Here is a 21,074-nt window from a genome sequence, read left to right as displayed (position 1 = left end):
GAATTGATAAAGTACTGAAAACACTTAATGTCATTCAAACCAATATTTATATCATAATTATCTATTTAGATTATAAAATAATTTTTCTTAATATCCTAAATATTATTATTAAATATGCTCAAAATTACATTTAAAATATTCCAAAAACAAATAAAATATTACACCATCAACATATACAAATTCAACCATTATAATATTCTAGAATCATTTGATTGACAATTCATACTTTTCACCACATTTTATAGTCCCAAGTCTTATGCATTTAAATATTATAATTATCTAATATTACATTTCAATATGATATCTTATACCTGGTAATAATTGTTAATTGACAATTTTGTTGGTAGTGATGAAAGTTTTTGGGTCAACCTCCCCGTCCTTATTGGCGAGAATCTAGTGCCCCAAAAGAAACTATCACAATGTCCAGACTATTGCATTACTAAGTTTAGTTATTTTTATTTTCGACAATATTTTTATTTTTTGAAATACGTTTTATTATCTGATAATTAAGAGGCCTTTAACTTGAACTCCATGTGTCATGTAAACCAAGGAGTTGCATGGAACAGATTTTTAAGCGTCCTACCAATTCAATTCGTTTAAAACAAGGGGAAAAAACGAGCACAAGAGAAGACCATCAAGGAAGCTTTTGGCATCAATGCTTTGGGACGTCAAGAGGTTGAAAATCGAGAAACCCGACTTCCTATTTGCTCTGTATCTGGAGAAAACAAAGCTCAAATCCTTCTTTGCGGGGGATATAAAAGGGTAATATTATTCTTCGTGAGATTTCTTTGCCCTCCTTTTCAATTTGTCAGACCTTTTAATCTGCTTCGGTCTGTCAAAATTCTTTCTATTTGATGCTGTACTTGTAGATGTGGTTGGATCTCATTACTGTGACGGGAATATTCTTAAATTTAAATCTTTCTTCGCAGTTTTGTTTTGAACAGGTCCAGGTGTTTCGTTTTGGTTGGTACTCTTGGGCGTTTGCGTGCACTCTTTCTTTATTGTCCGGGGGAGCGGGTTCTGGATAATAGTGGGTGGAATGTCTGAGGAGAAGTCAAGGAGAAGGATATACACAAAATATACATCTGGGGTTTTTGCAGACCTTGCTATACAGCATTGCTGCAAAAATTATCAGATTTGACATTCTGGGTGCCCAGAAATCGGACCAGGCTGACGTACCGAAATAATTGTACAATGGTTGGATTTTTTAAGAGATTTTTGGGTCATCTGGGGCTCATTAAGGAAGATAACAACGAAAATCAGCAGCAGCAGCAGCCTCATCAGCATAATCAACATTATCATCATTATCAGGAACCCGCTGTTAACAATACTGTTGATTCCAGGCAGGGTTTCAAAATGAGATTGGCAGTGCCAACTGAAACAGTGCCACAGGGTCCTGTTGTTTACCAGTGCTGGAATAATGATGGTGGAGTACAGGTATGCGTTGTAAATTTTTTGTAATCGTATATTTGGGGTATATTTGGTATATTTTTCGCTTACGTCAAAAACTAGATTAGCACACTAACAGAGTTTAGCCCAAAAGAATTGTGCAAGGGTACCATGTAAATGTGATGAGTTGTTAGATTGCATTGAACAAATTGTGTTAAATAGTATTTCTTCTTCACAAATTGAGTCTACTATACATAAATTTCTTGAAAGATTGAGAAAATTATTTCATAATTATTTTTGGAGCCGGCATTAGGTTCTTCCGTGATTATATCAATATGTCATTGCAGACATAATGGGTGGACAAAAGGACCAGTTCAGTGTCCCCAACATAATTAACGACGGAACACCAATAATTTTTGAATGGTCTGTATTAAACTCCTTTTGGAAGCTGGGTCCAATTTTGTATTTTTAATGCCCACGGAATTGCTTACCCAACCAATCAGGAGTTCTTATAGGCATAATTAAAATTTTAAATTGCGGTCTTGGTCCAATGGGAAATATAAGTGTACTCCAAGTGAGATACCGTAGTACACATCCGAAGGCATTATGTTTGTAATCCAATTTAAAAACTGTTGGATCAGTCTGAAAGGTATCATACCTATCTTCGAAATTAAATATTCCTTAAAGATCTGAGATCAATATTGAAGCCCTCATAGGTTCTCCAAGTTCAAATTAGAGTATTGGCTCCGAAAGCATTGCAGCTGTAATCTGTTTTAAAAACTTTAGAATTAATTACAAATGCATCATAGGTTTAATAAAAGTTAAAAAGTAGAATGAGTAGTTCATTTAAAAACTATGGTATATATCTAATCCAAGTTGAAATCTTAAAAATGTAGCATCAATTCCAACGGCAACGTAGGTGTGATCGAAGTTTTGGACAGCAGTTTTAACTTTACATTATGGGATCATAAATTTATGTTTACATAAAATTGATACATTTCCCAATCCAAGTTGGTCCTGAAAAAATAATCCAGTAAAAGTATGCTTTGGAATTCTGTCTGCAGTTTTCAGTGTGAGCCAGTTGAGAAAATTCCCAATTAATAACTTAGTGGCATGTGTGAGAGATGTGATGATCAATTTGTAGGGTATTTTATTTTGGTAAAGAGGCATATTTTTTCCATTGGTTTTGATTTTGTGAAGTTTAATTTGCACAGATCCATTGGCCATTGCTTGCATGTGCATTGGTGTAACAGTACATGCCTGGAGTTACAGTCTTCCTTCAGTTTTTGACTTTAAGGGATACTTTACATATTTAAGTTTATAACAGCTATTTTATCAGTTTTATAGTCTGGGGGAATTGATCTTAGTACTTGAAGGAACTTCAAATTTTGAATAGTCAAGATATTGAACTAATGCGTGTCTTTGGCAAGCTGCACTTAAAAGGCGGTAGCAGTTTAGAGTAAGAGTGATAACATTTGCTACAAGCCTAATGGAAATCCTTATTTTTTAACGATTGAAGATTTCTAGAATTATTTTACTCTTTATGGATTCTGAGGATGGAGGTTCCATGGGTTTTTTGCCTTAGTGTTATTAATAATCCAAAACAATTGCTATACTCAAGTGAAAAATTCAAAGCTATATAGCTTCAACTAAACCCTAAGTTGCTGGTTCGGATTCTGGTACGGATGCGGGTTTGAGATTCAGGTTTCAAATTCGTCCAATTTTTTTGGGATTGGGTTCAGATCCGTTTTGGGTTCATCCGTACAAAAACATATGCTTTAAAAAATGTGTGTGTGTGTAGAATAATATATGCAACAATAAATAAGTCCAGATATCATTATGCTAATAGTAAAGCAACATAGAAAAATACACCACCATATCTATAGTTCAGTTCAATAGGATATTAATTGCATCATTTAGCCATACCTACAACATGATACACTTGCTTGGTCACATGCATGGGACATATTACATGGGACATATTATCTTATCAAGGGGACAGTTTGAGAATGTCAAAAGATAAGTGCAGTTATCTGAATTTTGAGTTTGTATTGGTTAGAGGATTGCGAACCAGGCTAGATCAAAAGTTGAGATTCAGATTTCAAGCCCTGGATAAAAAGATATCATATGATTTTGATTTTTAAAGAAATTCCTCTATAATCTTCAATTTGGATGTCACCTATTGTTAATTTGGATTTCCTCTATAAGCAAGTGTTCATTTTCATTCATAAATGCATAAATGATGTATAGACCATCTTTTTTGGTCTTTTTGGTGGTCACTTTAGGGTTGGGAGGAACAAATAGACCAGATTAGGCAAAAAAAAGTTTAAAAAATGTTTTGAAACCAAATTCAGCCAAGGTTCTGCCACTGGGTAGCAAATTCTTCAAAATTCACTGCAACTTATGCCCGCGTTCCTCTGACAAAAGTTGCAGCAAATTTGTTGTTTTGCAAGAGAATTTGGGGAGAATTGGACAAGGACCAGACATTGTACAGAATCGAACCAGACTTTGTGCGTTGCTGGAGAGAATCTGAGAACTTAGACAAAACCTGTAAGACTGATTTTCATTTCCTTTGTAAACCCTTAAACTATGCTTGAGTTGTCCAATTTATCACTATAGATGGGTTCTGGTGAACCACTACTTATGAAAGTTTGGTCAATGAGTTTGACTCAAAAACCTACATAGTTGAATTGTGATAGCATATCATGCTATGGATTGTATAGAACAAAACATGTTAAGAATTTTTATGTATCATGCCAAATCAATGGTTTAATTTGTTGGATGGAAAAAACATTTCAGATAAAATCCTATGAATTCCCTATGGGAGCTTTGGGTAACTGAAGTGGGTTCTTGTGGATTCATTTTTCTCAAGGTGACTCTATGACAGGTGGGAGAGCTATTCAACTCACATTGCATTTGACAATATCTTCACACTTTAAATGTCAATATACGTAATGTGGCTTGAGGAGCTCAGGGTGTGTGGCTGGAGGAGCTCAGAGAGAGAGGCCCACTAGGGGGCCAATGAAAATTTAAATAATAATAAATAAATGTAATGCAAATATTGTCATCCATGGGCAACATGCACAATAAATAACAATAAAAAATTACAACTATGGAATAAAAAAGAGTAGGGTGCCCAAATAGCTGAATAAAGTTTACTATACTAATTAATACAGAGTTGGAAAACTCATACTTGGCAATTTGTCACCAAGGCTGAAACAAGTTTGGCAAAAAATTGGTGATTACTCAGCAACTTCTTGGCAACTTAAAAATTGCTTAAATTTAAATAGAAATGTATTTTTTTTGGCAAAATTTAATGAGGAGATATATTTAATAAGTCAAAAAATTAGTAAACAGAAGAAACAACCTAAGTCTATATATTTAAATGCAATTGGTTTCAAAATAACATCCTCACGTGGAATGCTGATAGTTGGTAGCCTGATAGTTTGAAGCAAGATTAAAATAGCAAATTGTCTTTGTAAAACTATAAGTAAATACTACATCAAAAAATTTGCATCTTCCTCTTCGCAGCTCTAGTAAAAATTCGAGGAGAGGTAGCTAGTCCTAGGAGTCCATTGTGGTTGTGCCTCGCTTGACATGACTAGTTGGGGTCCAACCTCCATCCTAGAAAAAATGGTGTTAAGTTTTGTTCATTATTGAGTTTCTGTAAACTGAGATGCAACAAAAAGGAGATAGACAACTGCTCCACCACTTGTTAGGGACAAGGGGGTTGGAGAACATCAAGGTTAGGGGGAACTCAATAAAGTGGGTATAAAGACCATCTACTTAATTTGATGTGGTTTCCCCATCAAATATTCCTTTTGTTTTTAAATTTGAAAGCTGAGGCTTGAGGGTGGTAGCCGGTGCCGCCACACACATCTTCCCTCTTGCACGGCCTTTGGATTCTTAGCATTTTTTACCCCAAAATTGATGTGTTTGAGTTCTCTTGGAAGTCCTTGTCAAATCTGCTCCAAATCTACCTAAATCCTTGCAAATCACCTTGTATACCTTGAAGGCTTGGACAACAAAATACAATTCAGAAAATGCAAAATGAGCTTTTGTTTCAATGTTTCAATGTTAAATCCATAATAATGCCATGTTGATAAATAAACAACTTATTGCCGATAAATTGGCAGTTAGTTTGTAATAATTTGCTGATTTTTTTGAAGTATCCATGATAAGTTCTGGTGAGTAAATGTGGTGTTTACTCCCCAGGCAAAATTTATCGTGATAAGTTAAAAATTACCAGTTAATTGGCAATTAGTGCTTCTATAATATATGAAATGATTATGATAAAATGTGTGGTATGTGATGATGAAACTTAAAATAAGTAGCACAAGCAAGGACATGGTGACCGATACCCGTGCTTCTATAATATATGAAATGATTATGAGAATGTGTGGTATGTGATGATGAAACTTAAAATAAGTAGCACAAGCAAGGACATGGTGACCGATACCCGTGCTTGTTTTCTTTGCATTTGATATTTATTTAAGTGTTTTACATTACAAATTTATGCCAGTGTTTTGCATTAGATATCTATCCCAATGTTTGCATGGGCAATTAATGACTTTGAGACAAGTTAGGGTTGTGAAAATACTGGGATTGATGGTCATTGAAAGATATTAGTTCTGTGCTTACACTTGCTTGTGCTGGCTCTTTTATGGCTTAATTAGGGTTTCTGAATTCCTTTATGCTTATGTTGCTTGTAGAAGACGAGCCTTTGAAGTTTTATTCAGATGTCAGTATGTGATGTAGGACAGATCTTCTCCATGGTTAGTTTCTTAGGTTTAGGAATTCATGTTAAGCCATAAAAGAGCCATTAAAGAGCCGGCACAAGCACATGTAAGCACAGAACTAATATCTTAAAATCATTTAACTGATGTTTGTACTTCAATATATGATTAACTGTTACTGTTGTCTCTTGTAGTCATGACTGTTATTATGTACCACTTTAGTTACTGCAAGAATTGTCTTATAATGTTACTTTAGAATGCTCATTTGGTCTAATGAACGCTTCTTGTTCATGAACTTCGATCATCTTTATTTTGCAACTTAACAATTTTAGCTAATTAGAGTGCCCAAGGATTGCTGCCTTTTTGAACGGTCTATGTTCTTAGTACCTTATAATGTTCTAACATTACTTACAGTTTGTGATTCTTTTATTCAGGTTCTTTCTTTTGCTTATTAAACCTCAGCTGAGATTTTAAGCCACCTTTAATGAAGTTTGGCCCACAATTATTTGCAGGTTACATATGTTTTCTTAAATAGTCATACTTGAATGTACTTCTGAACTGCTGTGGGATAACCTTACCATGTATTTGTTCTAGTTATGAGTTGGCGCAGTGTGTTAGAGGGATTTGAGCTTGAACCACACTGTTAGGAGTGCTTCCAATCACCTTACAGCACAACCACTTGGCCCTATTTATGGATAAATAAGTAATTTACTAATTTGAGCTTGAATCACATTGTTAGGAGCGTTTTCAATTACCTTACATCACAGCCAGTTGAGCCTTTGAAGTTTTTGTCAGATGCCAATATGTGGTGTAGAATTAGTGAGGAACAAATCTTCTTTATGGCTAGTTTTTAAGGTTTAGGAATTCATAATTTAGGAGATCCATATTTGAGATTTTGATACATATATCCAATATTGCCTATTCCTAATATGTCTCTGCTTGCTTATTAAATCTTCTTCCAAAATAAAACTGTAATGAAAAAAATTGGTGATTCGTTTCATTATTTTTTGGAATCATTTAACTGATGTTTGTACTCCAATATTTACTTAATTGTTACTGTTTTCTCTTGTAGTCGTGGCTGTTATTATGTGTTAAAGTTTGTAGCTGCGATAGAGATCTTCATAGCTGATTTTATGAGATGACCATTATGGTCATCTTCAGCTGAAAGAGATATATGTGATTATAATTAAGTTAATATTATGTGTCATATGCTATGCAAAGAGGCATTCTTATGGAAATATAAAGTGTTGAATAGTTGGAAATTTGAATGGGCTTACATTTAGAATTTGAAGAGACCTTCGTATGTAATATGAAGAGTCAAATGCAATTTATTTATGTGATTGCTCAGTATATTGTAATAAGGTCAAGTGAAAAACCTTGTACTGAAACATTTTTATCGTCAATAATATAGATATTTTGCTGGTTTTTCCTGGATAAATCTTTTGTGTTTTCTGTGCATCTTATTTACTTTTCTTATGCTGTTTATCTAATTTACGGGCATAAATCTTAACATGGTATCAAAGCCAGGTTAGATAACAGCAATTAGAACTTTATGTGAAAGAAGTTTCTTTATATGTTTTCTAGTTTCAAGTGCCCAAAGTGATTGTTCCTAAATTATATGCTTTGTTGAGTTGTGTGATAGCTCATCCATGCATAATACTGGATAGTCATTGTTGGTCATGTATTTTTTGATGGTGTTGATTTTATTGTGGAGTTGTGTGGCATCGACAACACTCAAGATCTAGTCTCTAGTGGTGTTTCTTTCAAGGAGAGCATTCATTCATTACATTTTTTTGAGGGACCTATCTGGATTTATGTTTGTTCTGGGCGAAGTGAAGGATATTGTGCTGGTCAAAGCTCAGGGCAAGGATCTTCATAATTTTGTTTGTTGCATCCAAAGTTTTTTGTAATGACTACGTGCATGTTTTTTTTGCTTCAAGAATGTTGTGCTCGACATTATCATAATTAATGATAGTTTTCTCCGCAAGAAGCCATCAAACTTAATCTTCCATCACTCGTTAAGTGAAGTTATGGAGCTCATTTTTTTTTACCAATATGGGTTCAAGACATCTCTCTACTATGCGTCGTTGAGTGAAGTTTGTTCGTGATTACTTGCCGATGATGCTCTGCATTCATTGAAGTCCGTTCACGTCTACTAGTGTATATTCAAAGGTGTCGTTGATACTCACTGCACTCAATAAAGTTCATACACAACATAATTGACCAAAGGGGCATAACCATAGCAAATTTTTTCGTAGTCAGAAGATGAAGCAAATGGTCATCTTTATTGTTTCTTTATTCGTTGGCTACCATGTTTCTATTCTTACCTGCAATGGCAGTTCATTTTTTCTTTTGTCAGCATTAGGGCTTGGTTATGGTCTTCTTTATTCCCTTCTTGCTTTGAGTTTTGGTTAATCAAGCCTCTTCAAAGTAATCTTGATTTCATAGGTGGTCATCGAAACGTGGCATCTCCATCAACTATATTGGTGTCATATTATAGATTGAGCTCTAACTTTGAGGCAACATTTTTCGTGAATTTTATTTGGGCTTGGACTTCTTTTGGGCAAGAAGTTTAGATTTACGCATATGATTGAGCTTTAGATTTACATCTTGTATTTCTTGTGGAAATGAGTGAGGTAAATTTTGATCGATTTTGTTCGATTACATTTCTCTGTCCATTATTGTGCATGTATCTGATATATTGTGCATTTTTTTAATGTGTATTGAGAATGATTCTCAAAAGTGTCGTTGGTTCTTTGAGGAGCTGTAAATTGATTGTTTTTAATCCCCTGTGAAGACACTTTCTGCAAGAATGGTGGTTAGTGTTCAATGGTCATGTATGCTGATATCAGTGGTCACTTGGTGTCCAATCTTCCTCAGCTCTTTGTTGCTATTCATGATAACTTGTGGTGTGGATAGTATAACAAACCAATATTGTTTTTGTCACATTTTTGAGTTTGAAGGCATCGTATCGGGTTGGGAGCCAGAGGTGATTTCCTATTCATATCATGTGTGATGCTCGATATGTTTTTAATTTTGCATTTTAATTTTGTATTGAAATTGGCAATCGATTTCTATTCAGTCATGGCAAATCTTTGAAGGAGGCTGAGGATGATTGCTTGCAGAGCTCGGGAATATTGTTTTCCTTGCTTGTTAAGAGATGCTTGCCAGAAGCAGTGATTCAAAATCAGGGAGTGCATCATGTATGTTGACTTACTGCAAATCATCTAGAAAAACTCATACTTGCATATGAAAATCAAAGTTCAAAAAAAAAAAAAAAAAAGCACAAACAATGATACATGAGGTAGAGCTGGAATTCTTGTGGCATATTTGGAGAGTAGAATAATGTTTGGAAGATGACACATGAAACTGCAAGAATGGAGGAGTGGAATTATGTTTGTGTTTGCTATTTCCAGCAAGCATCTAGTAGTGGTTGTGGAATCATGGATGTACAACTATTGGTTCAATGCATAACAACAACTTCATATATATTGGTTACCAATCTCATGCAAATGTGTATCTCTTCTAATGGGTTGATTTTTCTCTCTTGGTTGCAAGATACAAGATAAGGATTTTATATTCAGAGGGAGACTATTGAGCTTTAGAGGGAGATGTCAAACGCTTTGCAAGTTTATGCAATAGTCAACCATCTTATTGTGGTCCGTGTTGAGGGGAGTCTCTATTATTAAATGTCCTAGCTGAGAGGGAGTCTCTATTAAGAGAAAATCTTAGTTATTAAAGTTGCCCTTGCTGAGAAGGAGTCTTTGTTAAGAGAAAATATTGGTTATTAATACATTCTTCTCTGGGAGAAGTTTGAGGTGAAAGCCCTCGTTCTACCTTTTGTAAGTAGGTACGACGAATCACCCTCTGCGAGTAGGCATGGTGGAAATGTATTCTTCTCTGGGAGAAGTTTGAGGTGAAAGTACTTGTTCTACCCTCTGCGAGTAGGCATGTTGGAAATGTTTTCCTCTCTGGGAGAAGTTTGAGGTGAAAGTCCTCGTTCCACCCTTTGCAAGTAGATATGTTGGACCACCCTCTGCGAGTAGACGTGGTAGAAATGTATCCTTCTTTGGAAGATGTTTTGAGATAGAAGTCTTCGTTCTACCTACTGCAAGCAGGCATGGTGAGAGTCATGTGTGTGACTTCATTTTATGTACTTATGAAGTAACTATGGTGGATTATGTTATGTTGAGATAGCATATGTTATGTGAACTTATCATCTTTGGTTGCAGCTATGTGTGCGTGCTTGACCAAAGATCTCTCTCTTGCTAAGAGGGAGTATTGAAGTTTGTAGCTGTGATAGAGATCTTCATATCTGATTTTATGAGATGACCGTTATGGCCATCTTCAGCTGAAAGAAATATATGTGATTATAATTAAGTTAATATTATGTGTCATATGCCATGCAAAGAGGCATGTGTATGGAAATGTAAAGTGTTGAATATATGGAAATTTGAAAGGTCTTACATTCAGAATTTGAAGAGACCTTCGTATGTAATATGAAGAGTCAAATGCAATCTATTTATGTGATTGCTCAGTATATTGTAGTAAGGTCAAGTGAAAAGCCTTGTACTAAAACTTTTTTAACTTCCAATAATATAGATATTTTGCTGGTGTGGCTGGGTTTTTCCCTTCAAGTGGAAAGGTTTTCCTAGGATAAATCTTTTGTGTTTTTGTGCATCTTATTTACTTTTCTTATGCTGTTTATCTAATTTCTGGGCATAAATCTTAACATTATGTACCACTTCAGTTACTGCCAGAATTGCCTTATAATGTTACCTTAGAATGCTCATGTGGTCTAATGAACAATTCTTTTTTTTGCAGCATATAACAATTTTAGGTAATTACAGTGCCCAAGGATTGCTGCCTATTTGAATGGTCTATGTTCTTAGTACTTTATAAGGTTATAAGATTACTTACAGTTTTTGATTGTTTTATTTAGGTTCTTTCTTTCGCTTTTTAACCCCCAGCTGAGATTACGGGCCACCTTTAATGAAGTTTGGCTCACAATTATTTGCAGGTTTCATTCTTATGTTTTCTTAAGATAGTCATACTTGAATGTACTCCTTAACTGCTATGGGATAACCTTGCCACATATTTTCTGTAGTTATGAGTTGGCGCAATGTGTTGGAGGGATTTGAGTTTGAATCACTGTAGGAGTGCTTTCAATTACCTTACACCACAACCACTTAGGCCTTTTCTATGCATAAATAAGTGTACTTAATTTAGAGTGTAAAGTTGCAGGTGATCCCATTTGTTTATTTTGGTCTGCAGTCAACCACATGTATGATGAATGTGTTGTAATACTATAGTTTGTTACTATATGACATTTCAAAATTTTAATTTTATTGGTCAGTAGGATGATGCAGGGGTACTTACATGCTATTTTGTAATGACAGAGGGCATCATAAGGGGAACTCTGAGATATTTCCCTTCACCTTTTCCCCCACTTGAATGTGTGTGCTGGTAACATAACAAAATTTGAATAATCTAGGTTGCTGTTGATGCAGTTGGGAATGAAGATCCTAGTTAAAGGATGTCCAAATCCACAGTCTTCCTACACAGTATTCATAGAATACCGATGCAATGTTGTCACAGAATGGAACTAAACAACATATTTCTATCAAGTATCAATGTTTACAATTACATAGCAACATTTCCTCCGAAGCTAACAAATCTGACTTAAGGGTTTCCAATTATCTATTTCATCCCAGAGGCTAGTTACACATTAACCAAAATTTTCACATAGACCTTCCAGCAACTTACTATGGCATATTATATTACTAGCAATGGTAATTGGCTGAAAACTCACTATCTTTGAAATCACAGTAAGCTTCTTCAATCTTGGTTATAGAGTTTTTCAGAAACCAGCTGGCCTATAGGTTACGACTGCTCACGCACACATAAATTTGTCATTTAGGGAATCTGTTACATGCTCTTATGATGGGGGATGGCCTCCCAGGTACAGAAGACATTCCATTAGTTGTCTTTCTTAACTCCTAGGTTAACAAGGTTTTCTCATTGTTTTTTTTGATGCTATCCTTCTTTGAATTGTGGTGCCCTATTGCATTTTCAAATGGCTTCGTGCTTGATCCCAACAAGCTGACATGTCCTGTGGTTCTGATGATGGGGTAGGTTTGGTTGGCCCAAACATTACAACACATTAACAAATGAACAATTGAATCACTTTTGATACTAATGGAGTTGGGTCTCATGCCAATCCTCCTAGTAAAGCATCATCTACCAAAACTTGCTATGATTGTGCATGACTTCCTTAGAGTGAATAGTCTTAGGCTCTTAGCCGGTGCTCTCAGCCAACTATGCAACATGCTCCAAGAATTCCTTAGTCAAATGACTTAATGTTTCTGTAGATGGTTGTTTGTATACACAGTTACTCTAAGATGGAACAACACTCAGAAATTTGTACTTCACTATGGCAATTATACAGTCTGGAACTCTACAAAAACAATAGAAAACAAGGTTTAAAGATGCTATTTTTAGGTGATGCACAATTGCTTTGTTTACTGTATGGGGTAAATAGATTAATGCATACAGATACTAGACAAGAACAACAATACTCCTTTTATTCGCAGATGCCAAAGATATTACAATATGCTTTTGATGATCATTACAATGACCCAAAAGGGTGTATAAATACTTTTTGAAGAACATTTTTGAAGGGGTCTGTTGGCTACATGACAATTATCAAAGGGCCCATCGGCTACGTAACACTTACCAACGACATACATCCTGTCGGCAACACAATATTTACCAATGACATCATCCCCCCCAAAAGAAAAAGTCATCTCCGGACGACAATTACAAAATTTCCGAGAGAGATTAACAAAATGGGATACATTAACTGACTAACTACAACAAGATAAATCTGTTTCTGTCACACCACTTTCACATTCGTCCCGTGCCTACACCAAACTAGTCTCCAACCACATTGCATCTGTAGCCTCTGCTAACACAATACTGTCTCCTTAATCAAGCAGACTTTGATATCCACCCGTGCTGCTTTCTTTGCTTCCAACTCTTGGGTACCCTGAGCCAAGTGTCGCTGTACTGCCTCTAATTGGATGATTAGCTCCTTTCGAGCTCTCTATGCATCCACCAAGACAGCCTCACGTCCAACACCTACTCCAAGTGCCACTAGTACACAGACACTCCATGCCTTCAGCAGCTCTAGGTCTCATCAACTGGTCACACTTCCCACGACTGATAACTGCATCGACTAGGGGTCTAGGGGGCATCGCTCCCAACGAGGTCGAGGGGCACCGACTAGGGGTCTAGGGGCAGCGCCCTTGCCGCCAAGACCAAAATAGCACTCTCAAACCCACACAAAAGTCCATGGAACACACCATTTTTGTCATTTTCTTTCGATTCCACACTCTTTTAGCCAACCGCTTACGTTTTACTACCTTTTATGCCTTTCCTTTCCCCTCGGTATCATACGTTACTCATTTTGAACTCTTTCAATCTGTCATCATTTTTTTTTTTTTGCTCCTTTCTCTTTTGACTGCTTCCTTTTGGCCGGAAGATGTCTGCAAACCCTACACCAAAATAGCTCTCCCAAGACGACGACCCTTGCCTGTGCATGTGTGTACGATTGAGTATTGAGAAGTGCTCCACAAGCTGTACAGTGTTGACAGATAAGAATATGCTCTCTAAATTTTTGCTCTAGTCTAAAATTGAAAAGTACGGCCCATGAAACTCTGAAAATCCAACCCTTGGCGACCGAAATCAAACATTCAAGTGGCCCTAGATTTCGTTTGACAGAGATGCAAAATTTCTCTAGAACTCCTCTCTTGCATCATACAGTCTACATTTTTGCTCCCTTGTTCTCTTTTAGCATTCTTTTATTTGTTTTTCCTTTGATTCCACCGTATGAGCCTATGCCTGCAAATGTCTTTCCTTCATCTACTGCTAGTCGTATGGTGGTTGTAATATGTTTGGGGGCTTCTGTACAGTTGATTCCCTCTTAAAAAGCCGTACGGGCTTCTAACATCGTACGCCTTGTTCCCCATGTGCACTTATCCTGTTGCCGTACGGTCATGGACTAAAAAAACCATATAGTGAAACTGAAATCCGTACGGTGAGCTAGTCCACCAGGTGATCTTAGTTTGTCGTATGGTGGGCATTTAAAACCTTGTGTGGGGCCACATACAATACTATACAGTGTCCCTTGTAGATGATAAAAGCTGTTATACTGTACAGTCCCTATTATGAGGTGCATTAGCCGTACGACCATTCATGTTTTAAATTGCTTCCTTTTTTTCTTGGCCGTACGGCGGTGAGTATTCTGCTACCTTTGTCGTACGGTGACTCAAAACTCTTTTATTTTATTTTTATAATCAATTGTTTGTTGACGGGAGACTATTCCCTTCATGATAGGTTTTTAACTTTGACACATTCACGGTGTCCGGTACTTCCTTCTTGTCGATCGTCCATAACTTCATCGCACCGTTATCACCAACTTCTTGTATCTTGTATGGTCCTACCCACTTGACTCTGAACTTTCTAGGTTTGATTTCATTCCACCCGTTATACTTCAACACTAACTGGCTTGGGTGAAACTTATTTACTTTTAGGTGTTTATCATGCCGTGCTTTGTGCTTGTTTTGTGTCACCTCCGTGGCCCATTGTGCCTGCAATCTTTTCTCATCAAGTCTATTCAAGTTACATGATCTCTCCTTCAGTTCCATATCGCCCAGTTTGTTCTCGAACCTCGGTACCATGAATTCCGTCGACTGCCAGTCCTTGCCATCAATAATTGTATTCTTGATTTTAGAACCTTCACTCTGTACTGTCGAAGTTTTTATTAAGCCCTTCCTCTTTGTTTCTTGTGCAGACCGTACAACGTGTTTTCCTTGCTGCCAGCACCTTTCTAGTGAATTTGTGGTGCGTTGTAACCTTTTCTTTCCTTGTGGGCTATTCACTGTGTTTAGTACGTTGGGATCTTTCCTTTTTCTGGGTTCGTACTATATGTTTTTCCCTTCAGCTTTAGCCATAACTGCCTTTCCTTCTTTTGCTTCTCTGTATTCCTTCGAACATTCATTTTCCTCTTCTTTTTCACTTTCATCGACCCTTAACATATTACAGCTCAGAAAGAGCTCGTAATCCTCCATCTGCCAGTGGAAAAGGCCATTCACCAAATTCAAATCATCGTTCGTCGATCCACCTTCCAACCGTAGGACTCCTTCCTCATTGGGTTCCAATCGCTGCTTTCCTTCATTCTCTTCTTCAGAATCAGATGATACGGCTTCCTTGCCCACCATTTGCGTGTGCAGATCAATAGTGAATCGTTGTCCCCTACTTTCCATTGATAGTGTATTCTTCTTCCAGTCATGCTTCACCTTTGCTTGTATGAGCCATCTTCGGCCCAGAATGGCGTCATATCCTCTCTTCAATTAGATGATGACGAAGTCGAGTAGGAACGACTGTGTTCCAATAGTCATTGGTTGTGCTATCAGGATTCCCAATGGTTTGATTTTGTGTTGGTCTGCCATGAGCAATTGGAATGTAGGTGGCCACAACGTCGGCTGTCCCAACTTCTTCCAAGTATCTTTTGGTAGGACGTTTACCCTTGAACCTCCGTCCACAATTGTGTCTGTCAAAACAGTTCCTAGAATTCCCATCTCGACGACCCTCGGATGCCATCCGGATGTGAGGGCTAGCAACATCAGGTCCTCCATACGTGCTCCACTTTCCTTATCCCTTGTTCTTCTGATAATTTAGCAATGGAAGCGATGTTTGTGAGTGCCGATCGGAGTTGAGGCATTGTGAGCAGTAGATCATTTATCTTGACTGGCACTTCAGTTTGTAATATTTGTTGTACAATGTTTTGTTCTGCGTAGTTTCTTGTTGTGGTACCAGTAGTGTCCTTCAAGTGTGCTTTGTCCGCCTGTGTTGCCTTCTCAATTTTCACTCGTGCTTCCTCTAATCTCTTCTTTTCCTCTGTCGGGTCGAGGTACAGTTTTTCTTGCTTCTGTGTGATTGCCAGAACCTCCTCTTCGTCTGTCCCAATGGTGATCAGATTCACTCTTGATTTCGAGTACTTGGCATCTTCATGATCTCTAGGATCACACCACCTACATAACAACTTCAGTGCATTTGTGGTTGTACAGTCTTGGTTAAAGTGGCCCCACAAATTGCATGCTCGACATTGTACCATTGGGCGGCGGTTCACATCATACTGAATTTGGCTACGCCTTCCATTATTATTGTTAGCATTGTTGTTTTGCCCTCGCTTATTATTTTTGTACCCTCCCGATGTGGCACCCTCATTATTGGTGTTTCCGCTCCCTCCTGACGCAGAAGCCTCCCGTGTTAGGAACACTTGTTGAGGTTCTCTTGTTTTCATATTGAAGGGGCTTTCTTTTGTGGAATGTCCCACGATCTAGCAAATCTCACAGAATTGGTTCTTTGGACAGGATCCCTTCGTGTGACCTTCTGTCTTACATTTCGTGCACTAGAGGTCGTTTCCCTTCATCTCCTTCTGCATGTTCTTAAACTCTTTCATCATTCGGATCATATTCTTCTGGAGGCTCGGACCTTCTTGTTGCCCTTTTCGTCGTCGCTGCTCTCTTCTTCTGAAAATGCTTCGTCATCTAACTTGGGTGAGCTACTCTTCTTCTTTTTTGTTTTTTGCTCACTTTCCAAGTTCATTGCCCGATTTTATGCTTCATTGTATGACGATGGTGACATGATCCTCATCTTCTTTCATAACTTCGGGCATAGTCCTTCAATGAACCATCTCTTCTGTAGCCCATCCGCTGGCTTACTTTCCATCTTGTTTACTAAGTCTGTTAATTTTCTGGCATATACTCGAACTGTTTCATTTTTGCCTTGCTTTGTGTTGTATATCTCTGCTATGATCTCATTGTCGTCGCGCAACAGTTGAAATTCGGTGGTAAACTCTTTCTTAACATTGTCCCAATTGGTTAATTTTTGAGGATCTGTATCGGCGAATCAATCAATTGCTACATCCCTTAGAGTTGTCGGAAATTGTCGAACCCATTCATTTGTATTCGTTATGCCATTCGCCCTCCAAATTGTTTCACATGTTTTACAGTGTCGGATTGGATCGGTTGTTCCATCAGTGTCAAATTTGGCAACTTCTCCTTTGGTCCATCCATTACTATTCGAGGTTGAGAGATTTGTTGCGTACCCGCGTTACTTCTGATAGTCATGCTATTTGGTGAAGAAGGGTTTTCGTCAACCAAAGCTGTCCGTTCTGGAAGTGTATCTCGGACGAAGAGTTCACTCCACGCTCGTGCTCCCTCGGCACTCCAAGCTGTGCGAGTTAATCCCCTTCCGTTTGGATTCTCTTCCCTCGGCATATGCAGGTTCAGAAACTCCTCCCTTGCTTCTTCCACCAAATCCAGTTGTTGTCGAGTCTCTTCCAACAATTCTTCAGTGCTTCGGTGTTCGTCGGCAATTTGCTGAAACCGTCGTCTGCGTTTGGCCTATTGTGCCAAAATTAATTTTTCTTGTGCGGTGCGTATTCCATCTTTTCCCTTTAGCTTATTTCTATCCTTATTAAGCTGATTTGACATTAGTCTGCATTCCTCTACGTTCATTCTAGGTCCATCAGGCAATGGCGCCAAATGTTTACCGTATATAGGGTAAATAGATTAATGCATATAGATAATAGACAAGAACAACAATACTCCTTTTATTCGCATATGCCGAAGATATTACAATATGCTTTTGATGATCGTTACAATGACCCAAAAGGCTATATAAATACTTTCCAAAGAACCTTCCCGAAGGGGTCTGTCGGCTAGACAATTACTGAAGGGCTCGTCAGCTACATAACACTTACCGATGACATACATCCTGTCGGCTACACAATATTTACTGACGATATGCTTAACCCCAGAATGCTCCTCGTGAGTTGTTTAGGAAGGACGTGGGAGATGGCCCATTGAAATCCTTAAGACTGTAGTGGCCACATTTAAGGGAATTCTTAGACATCTGCAGTTCCTCAAAAGAAGGGGCTTTGAGATGCCCAAATAAAAAGGGGAAAGAAAAATGTTCACCACCCATGTTTAAAAAGGTAGACTTCTCTATGAGACTGATACAAGCAGTTTCCTTTTCAGAGAAAGTACCATAAATTAAATGGAACAAACATTGAAAGCAACATGGATCAAGCACCCTCTTACCAATTCTTAACAAATGAAGTTGGATTAACTTCTATCACACTATTTCATTTTAAAATTACCTATCAACCTGAGTTCCTCTGCCCTAGTCCCCATACCTGGTCCTAACATCTCTTGCCCTAAATGTCCCATTCTTGACAGGGGATGTTTTGCGTATGGAGGGATGGATATGAAATGCCAATCTTTGCCCCTTTTTAATTAAAAAATGGGAAACATTTATGAGATATCTAAAGCAGAACAAGGGACACAGGGGATCTCTAGCCATCTTATATGGGGCAAACACTTTTTGTGTGCAGTTTAAAAAAACAAAATATTAAGGGGTAGACATAGGACACCCACATCCCTTCAATTTTATGCCAAGTTGCCAATCCTAGTTCTGATTCAAATTAGGGTTCAGATTCAATTCCTGGATTTGGCAATTTTTTTGGTGTGCAGGTTTTTGTACAGCAGGTATGTATGTGTATGTCTCTGTGTGTGTGTTTGTGCTTGTACGCGCGCGTATGTCTGTATGTATATTCATAGTTTCATACACATAACATGTTCAATATTCATTTATCATTGGTTCAAAACCACAAACATATAATATTAATAAGTTAGAAGTGTTATACTCATATATCCATAATTGCCAATAAAATTATAAATAAAATATCTCATATATCATATTAATACTTTGCAAAAATCTCAAAATGTCATTACACAATGAAAATTAAATTACAAGCCATATTACTTTGTAGCATTCACTTTCGAAGGAAAATGCTACAGTTGTACGACAAATCAGAAATGGTGAAAAATGCTTGAGAAATGAATGAATGCTCATTAAATAATCAATTGCACACTTTATTGGTTGAAATTAGGGCTTAGATGCTTTTTAGATCAAAAAATTAAAAAGCGGGCCTAAATAGAGGGATTGGGTAACTTAAATTTTATACTATATCTAAACCTAAAACATCTTTTAGAGCAACTAAAACCAAACTAAAGTGTTTACCCACATCAGTGACCTCACTAGTTCACAACTCTAGGTCAAAAGTATTTACCCCTTTTAAAAAAGCAAGGTTGCACAAAGACAAGGGGTATTTTGAAGAAGGGTTACATGGCTTCCATTTGTGACCTCGCTAGTTCACAGTTCGAGGTCAAAAGTATTTACCCCTATAAAAAAGCAACGTTGCACGGAGATGTGAGTACTTAAGAGATAAGAATGGGGGGTAACGCTGTCTTTTCAAAATAAGAGACGGGTACATTGGGTATGCCATTTAAAAAAATATATTTAACATAATATTTTACATAATTTGAAAATATAATGACATTGAGTTTTCAAAACAGTAGCATTGATAAAGTTAGTGTCAAGTTTCAACATTAAGTTCACAAATTAAAATGTCATACAATCACTGTATCAAAGTTTCAAACTGATTAGTGAGTGCATATTGAAATAACCTTGATAAACAGCAAGCTGATTTGCAAACAAAGAACTGAAACAAAAGCCAGAAAAATCTTAATCAAGGCCCTTTAGTATATAATGCTCTCCATTGAGTACTCGGTACTTGGGTATGTGTACCAGTAAGGAGGTATGGGTACATATCCCATGCAACATAGAAAAAACACTTTATCCCATGCAACATAGAAAAAACCACTTTGGTGCGATCACTCCAAAAGGAGTAATATATGCACACAATAGCTGGAATTCTAAAAAGCCAACGATAAAATGACAGAATATTGATTAATGCTTGGTGTAAGATATTTAAAACTGTAAGGCAAAACCATCCACAAAAAACTTAAGGTGGAGGGCAGAATAAATATCCAATCTTTTACTAAAATATCCAGAAAATACAGTCACTTGGCTCTTCAAAGGTCAGAAAGCTTGTTGAATGAAAAATACTGCTGTATGACAAAGCAAAAATGGTGTTAAATGCTTGAGAAATGAATGAAAGTTCGTCAAATAATCAAATGCATACTTTATTGGTCAAAATTAGGGCTTAGACAATGGGCCTAAACAGAGGGATCTGGTAACTTAAATTATATACTATACCTAAGTGTTTACCCCCGTCTGACCTTGCTAGTTCATGACTCTAGGTCAAAAGTATTTACCTCTTTAAAAAAAGCAAGGTTGCACAAAGACGGGTACTTTATAGATGGGTGCAGGGCCCTAGTCTGTGACCTCACTATTTCACAACTCTAGGCCAGAACTATTTACCCCTTTAAAAGAAGCAAGGTTGCACAAAGACGGGGGTAAATAGGAGACAGCTATAGGGGGTACAACTATTTTTTCAAAATAAGAGGTGGATACTTGGGTATGTTAATTTTTTTTAATATATAACATAATATTTTATTGAATATTTGAAAATGTAATGACATTGAGTTTTCAAAGCAAGAGCACTGATAACGTTCAGTATCAACATTAACTCTGAAGATTAAGTACACAAATTAAAATGTCATACAATTACTGTATCAATGTTTCAAACTGATTAGTGAGTACACATTATTAATGATTGTTTCTTCGATTAGATGATTCCAATTGATAGCATCAAATGTTTGAATGCCTATTGGCCTTACATTTGATTTTTATCCTTCACTACCATTATCATGGAGCATTATTATTATTGATCATAAATTTTATATGTATACACACACACACACACATATGGATATGTATGTATGTATGTATATGTATATTATATATATGAGATGTATTTTACATGAATATTTTACACACACACACACACACACACACACACACACACACACACACACACACACACACTTTTCATATATCTATATTATCTATATA

The 21,074-nt window shown here is 37.0% G+C and overlaps 1 protein-coding gene across 3 annotated transcripts in view; it reads left to right on the top strand.

Moving 5' to 3' along the window:
• The first annotated feature begins 626 nt into the window (after nucleotides 1-626).
• LOC149563148 (uncharacterized) overlaps nucleotides 627-21,074 on the top strand; it is a 37,558-nt gene continuing 17,110 nt past the window's right edge. Inside the window, exons 1-2 of one of the 3 annotated variants that reach the window (XM_089826544.1) lie at nucleotides 627-762; nucleotides 945-1,437. In XM_089826544.1, coding sequence (XP_089682670.1) covers nucleotides 1,195-1,437 — 243 coding nt within the window. In that variant the 5' untranslated portion in view covers nucleotides 627-762; nucleotides 945-1,194. Of the gene's footprint in view, nucleotides 778-929; nucleotides 1,438-21,074 lie in introns of all 3 variants that reach the window. The other 2 variants (XM_089826542.1, XM_089826543.1) reach the window with 2 other exon arrangements.

The sequence above is a fragment of the Cupressus sempervirens genome, chromosome 4 (genome assembly GCF_028749045.1).
Source record: "Cupressus sempervirens isolate cs-2001-9-10 chromosome 4, ASM2874904v1, whole genome shotgun sequence".
Lineage (NCBI taxonomy): Eukaryota > Viridiplantae > Streptophyta > Pinopsida > Cupressales > Cupressaceae > Cupressus > Cupressus sempervirens.
Note: the sequence above shows the minus strand (reverse complement) of the source record. Positions and strands in the feature narration are given on the sequence as shown.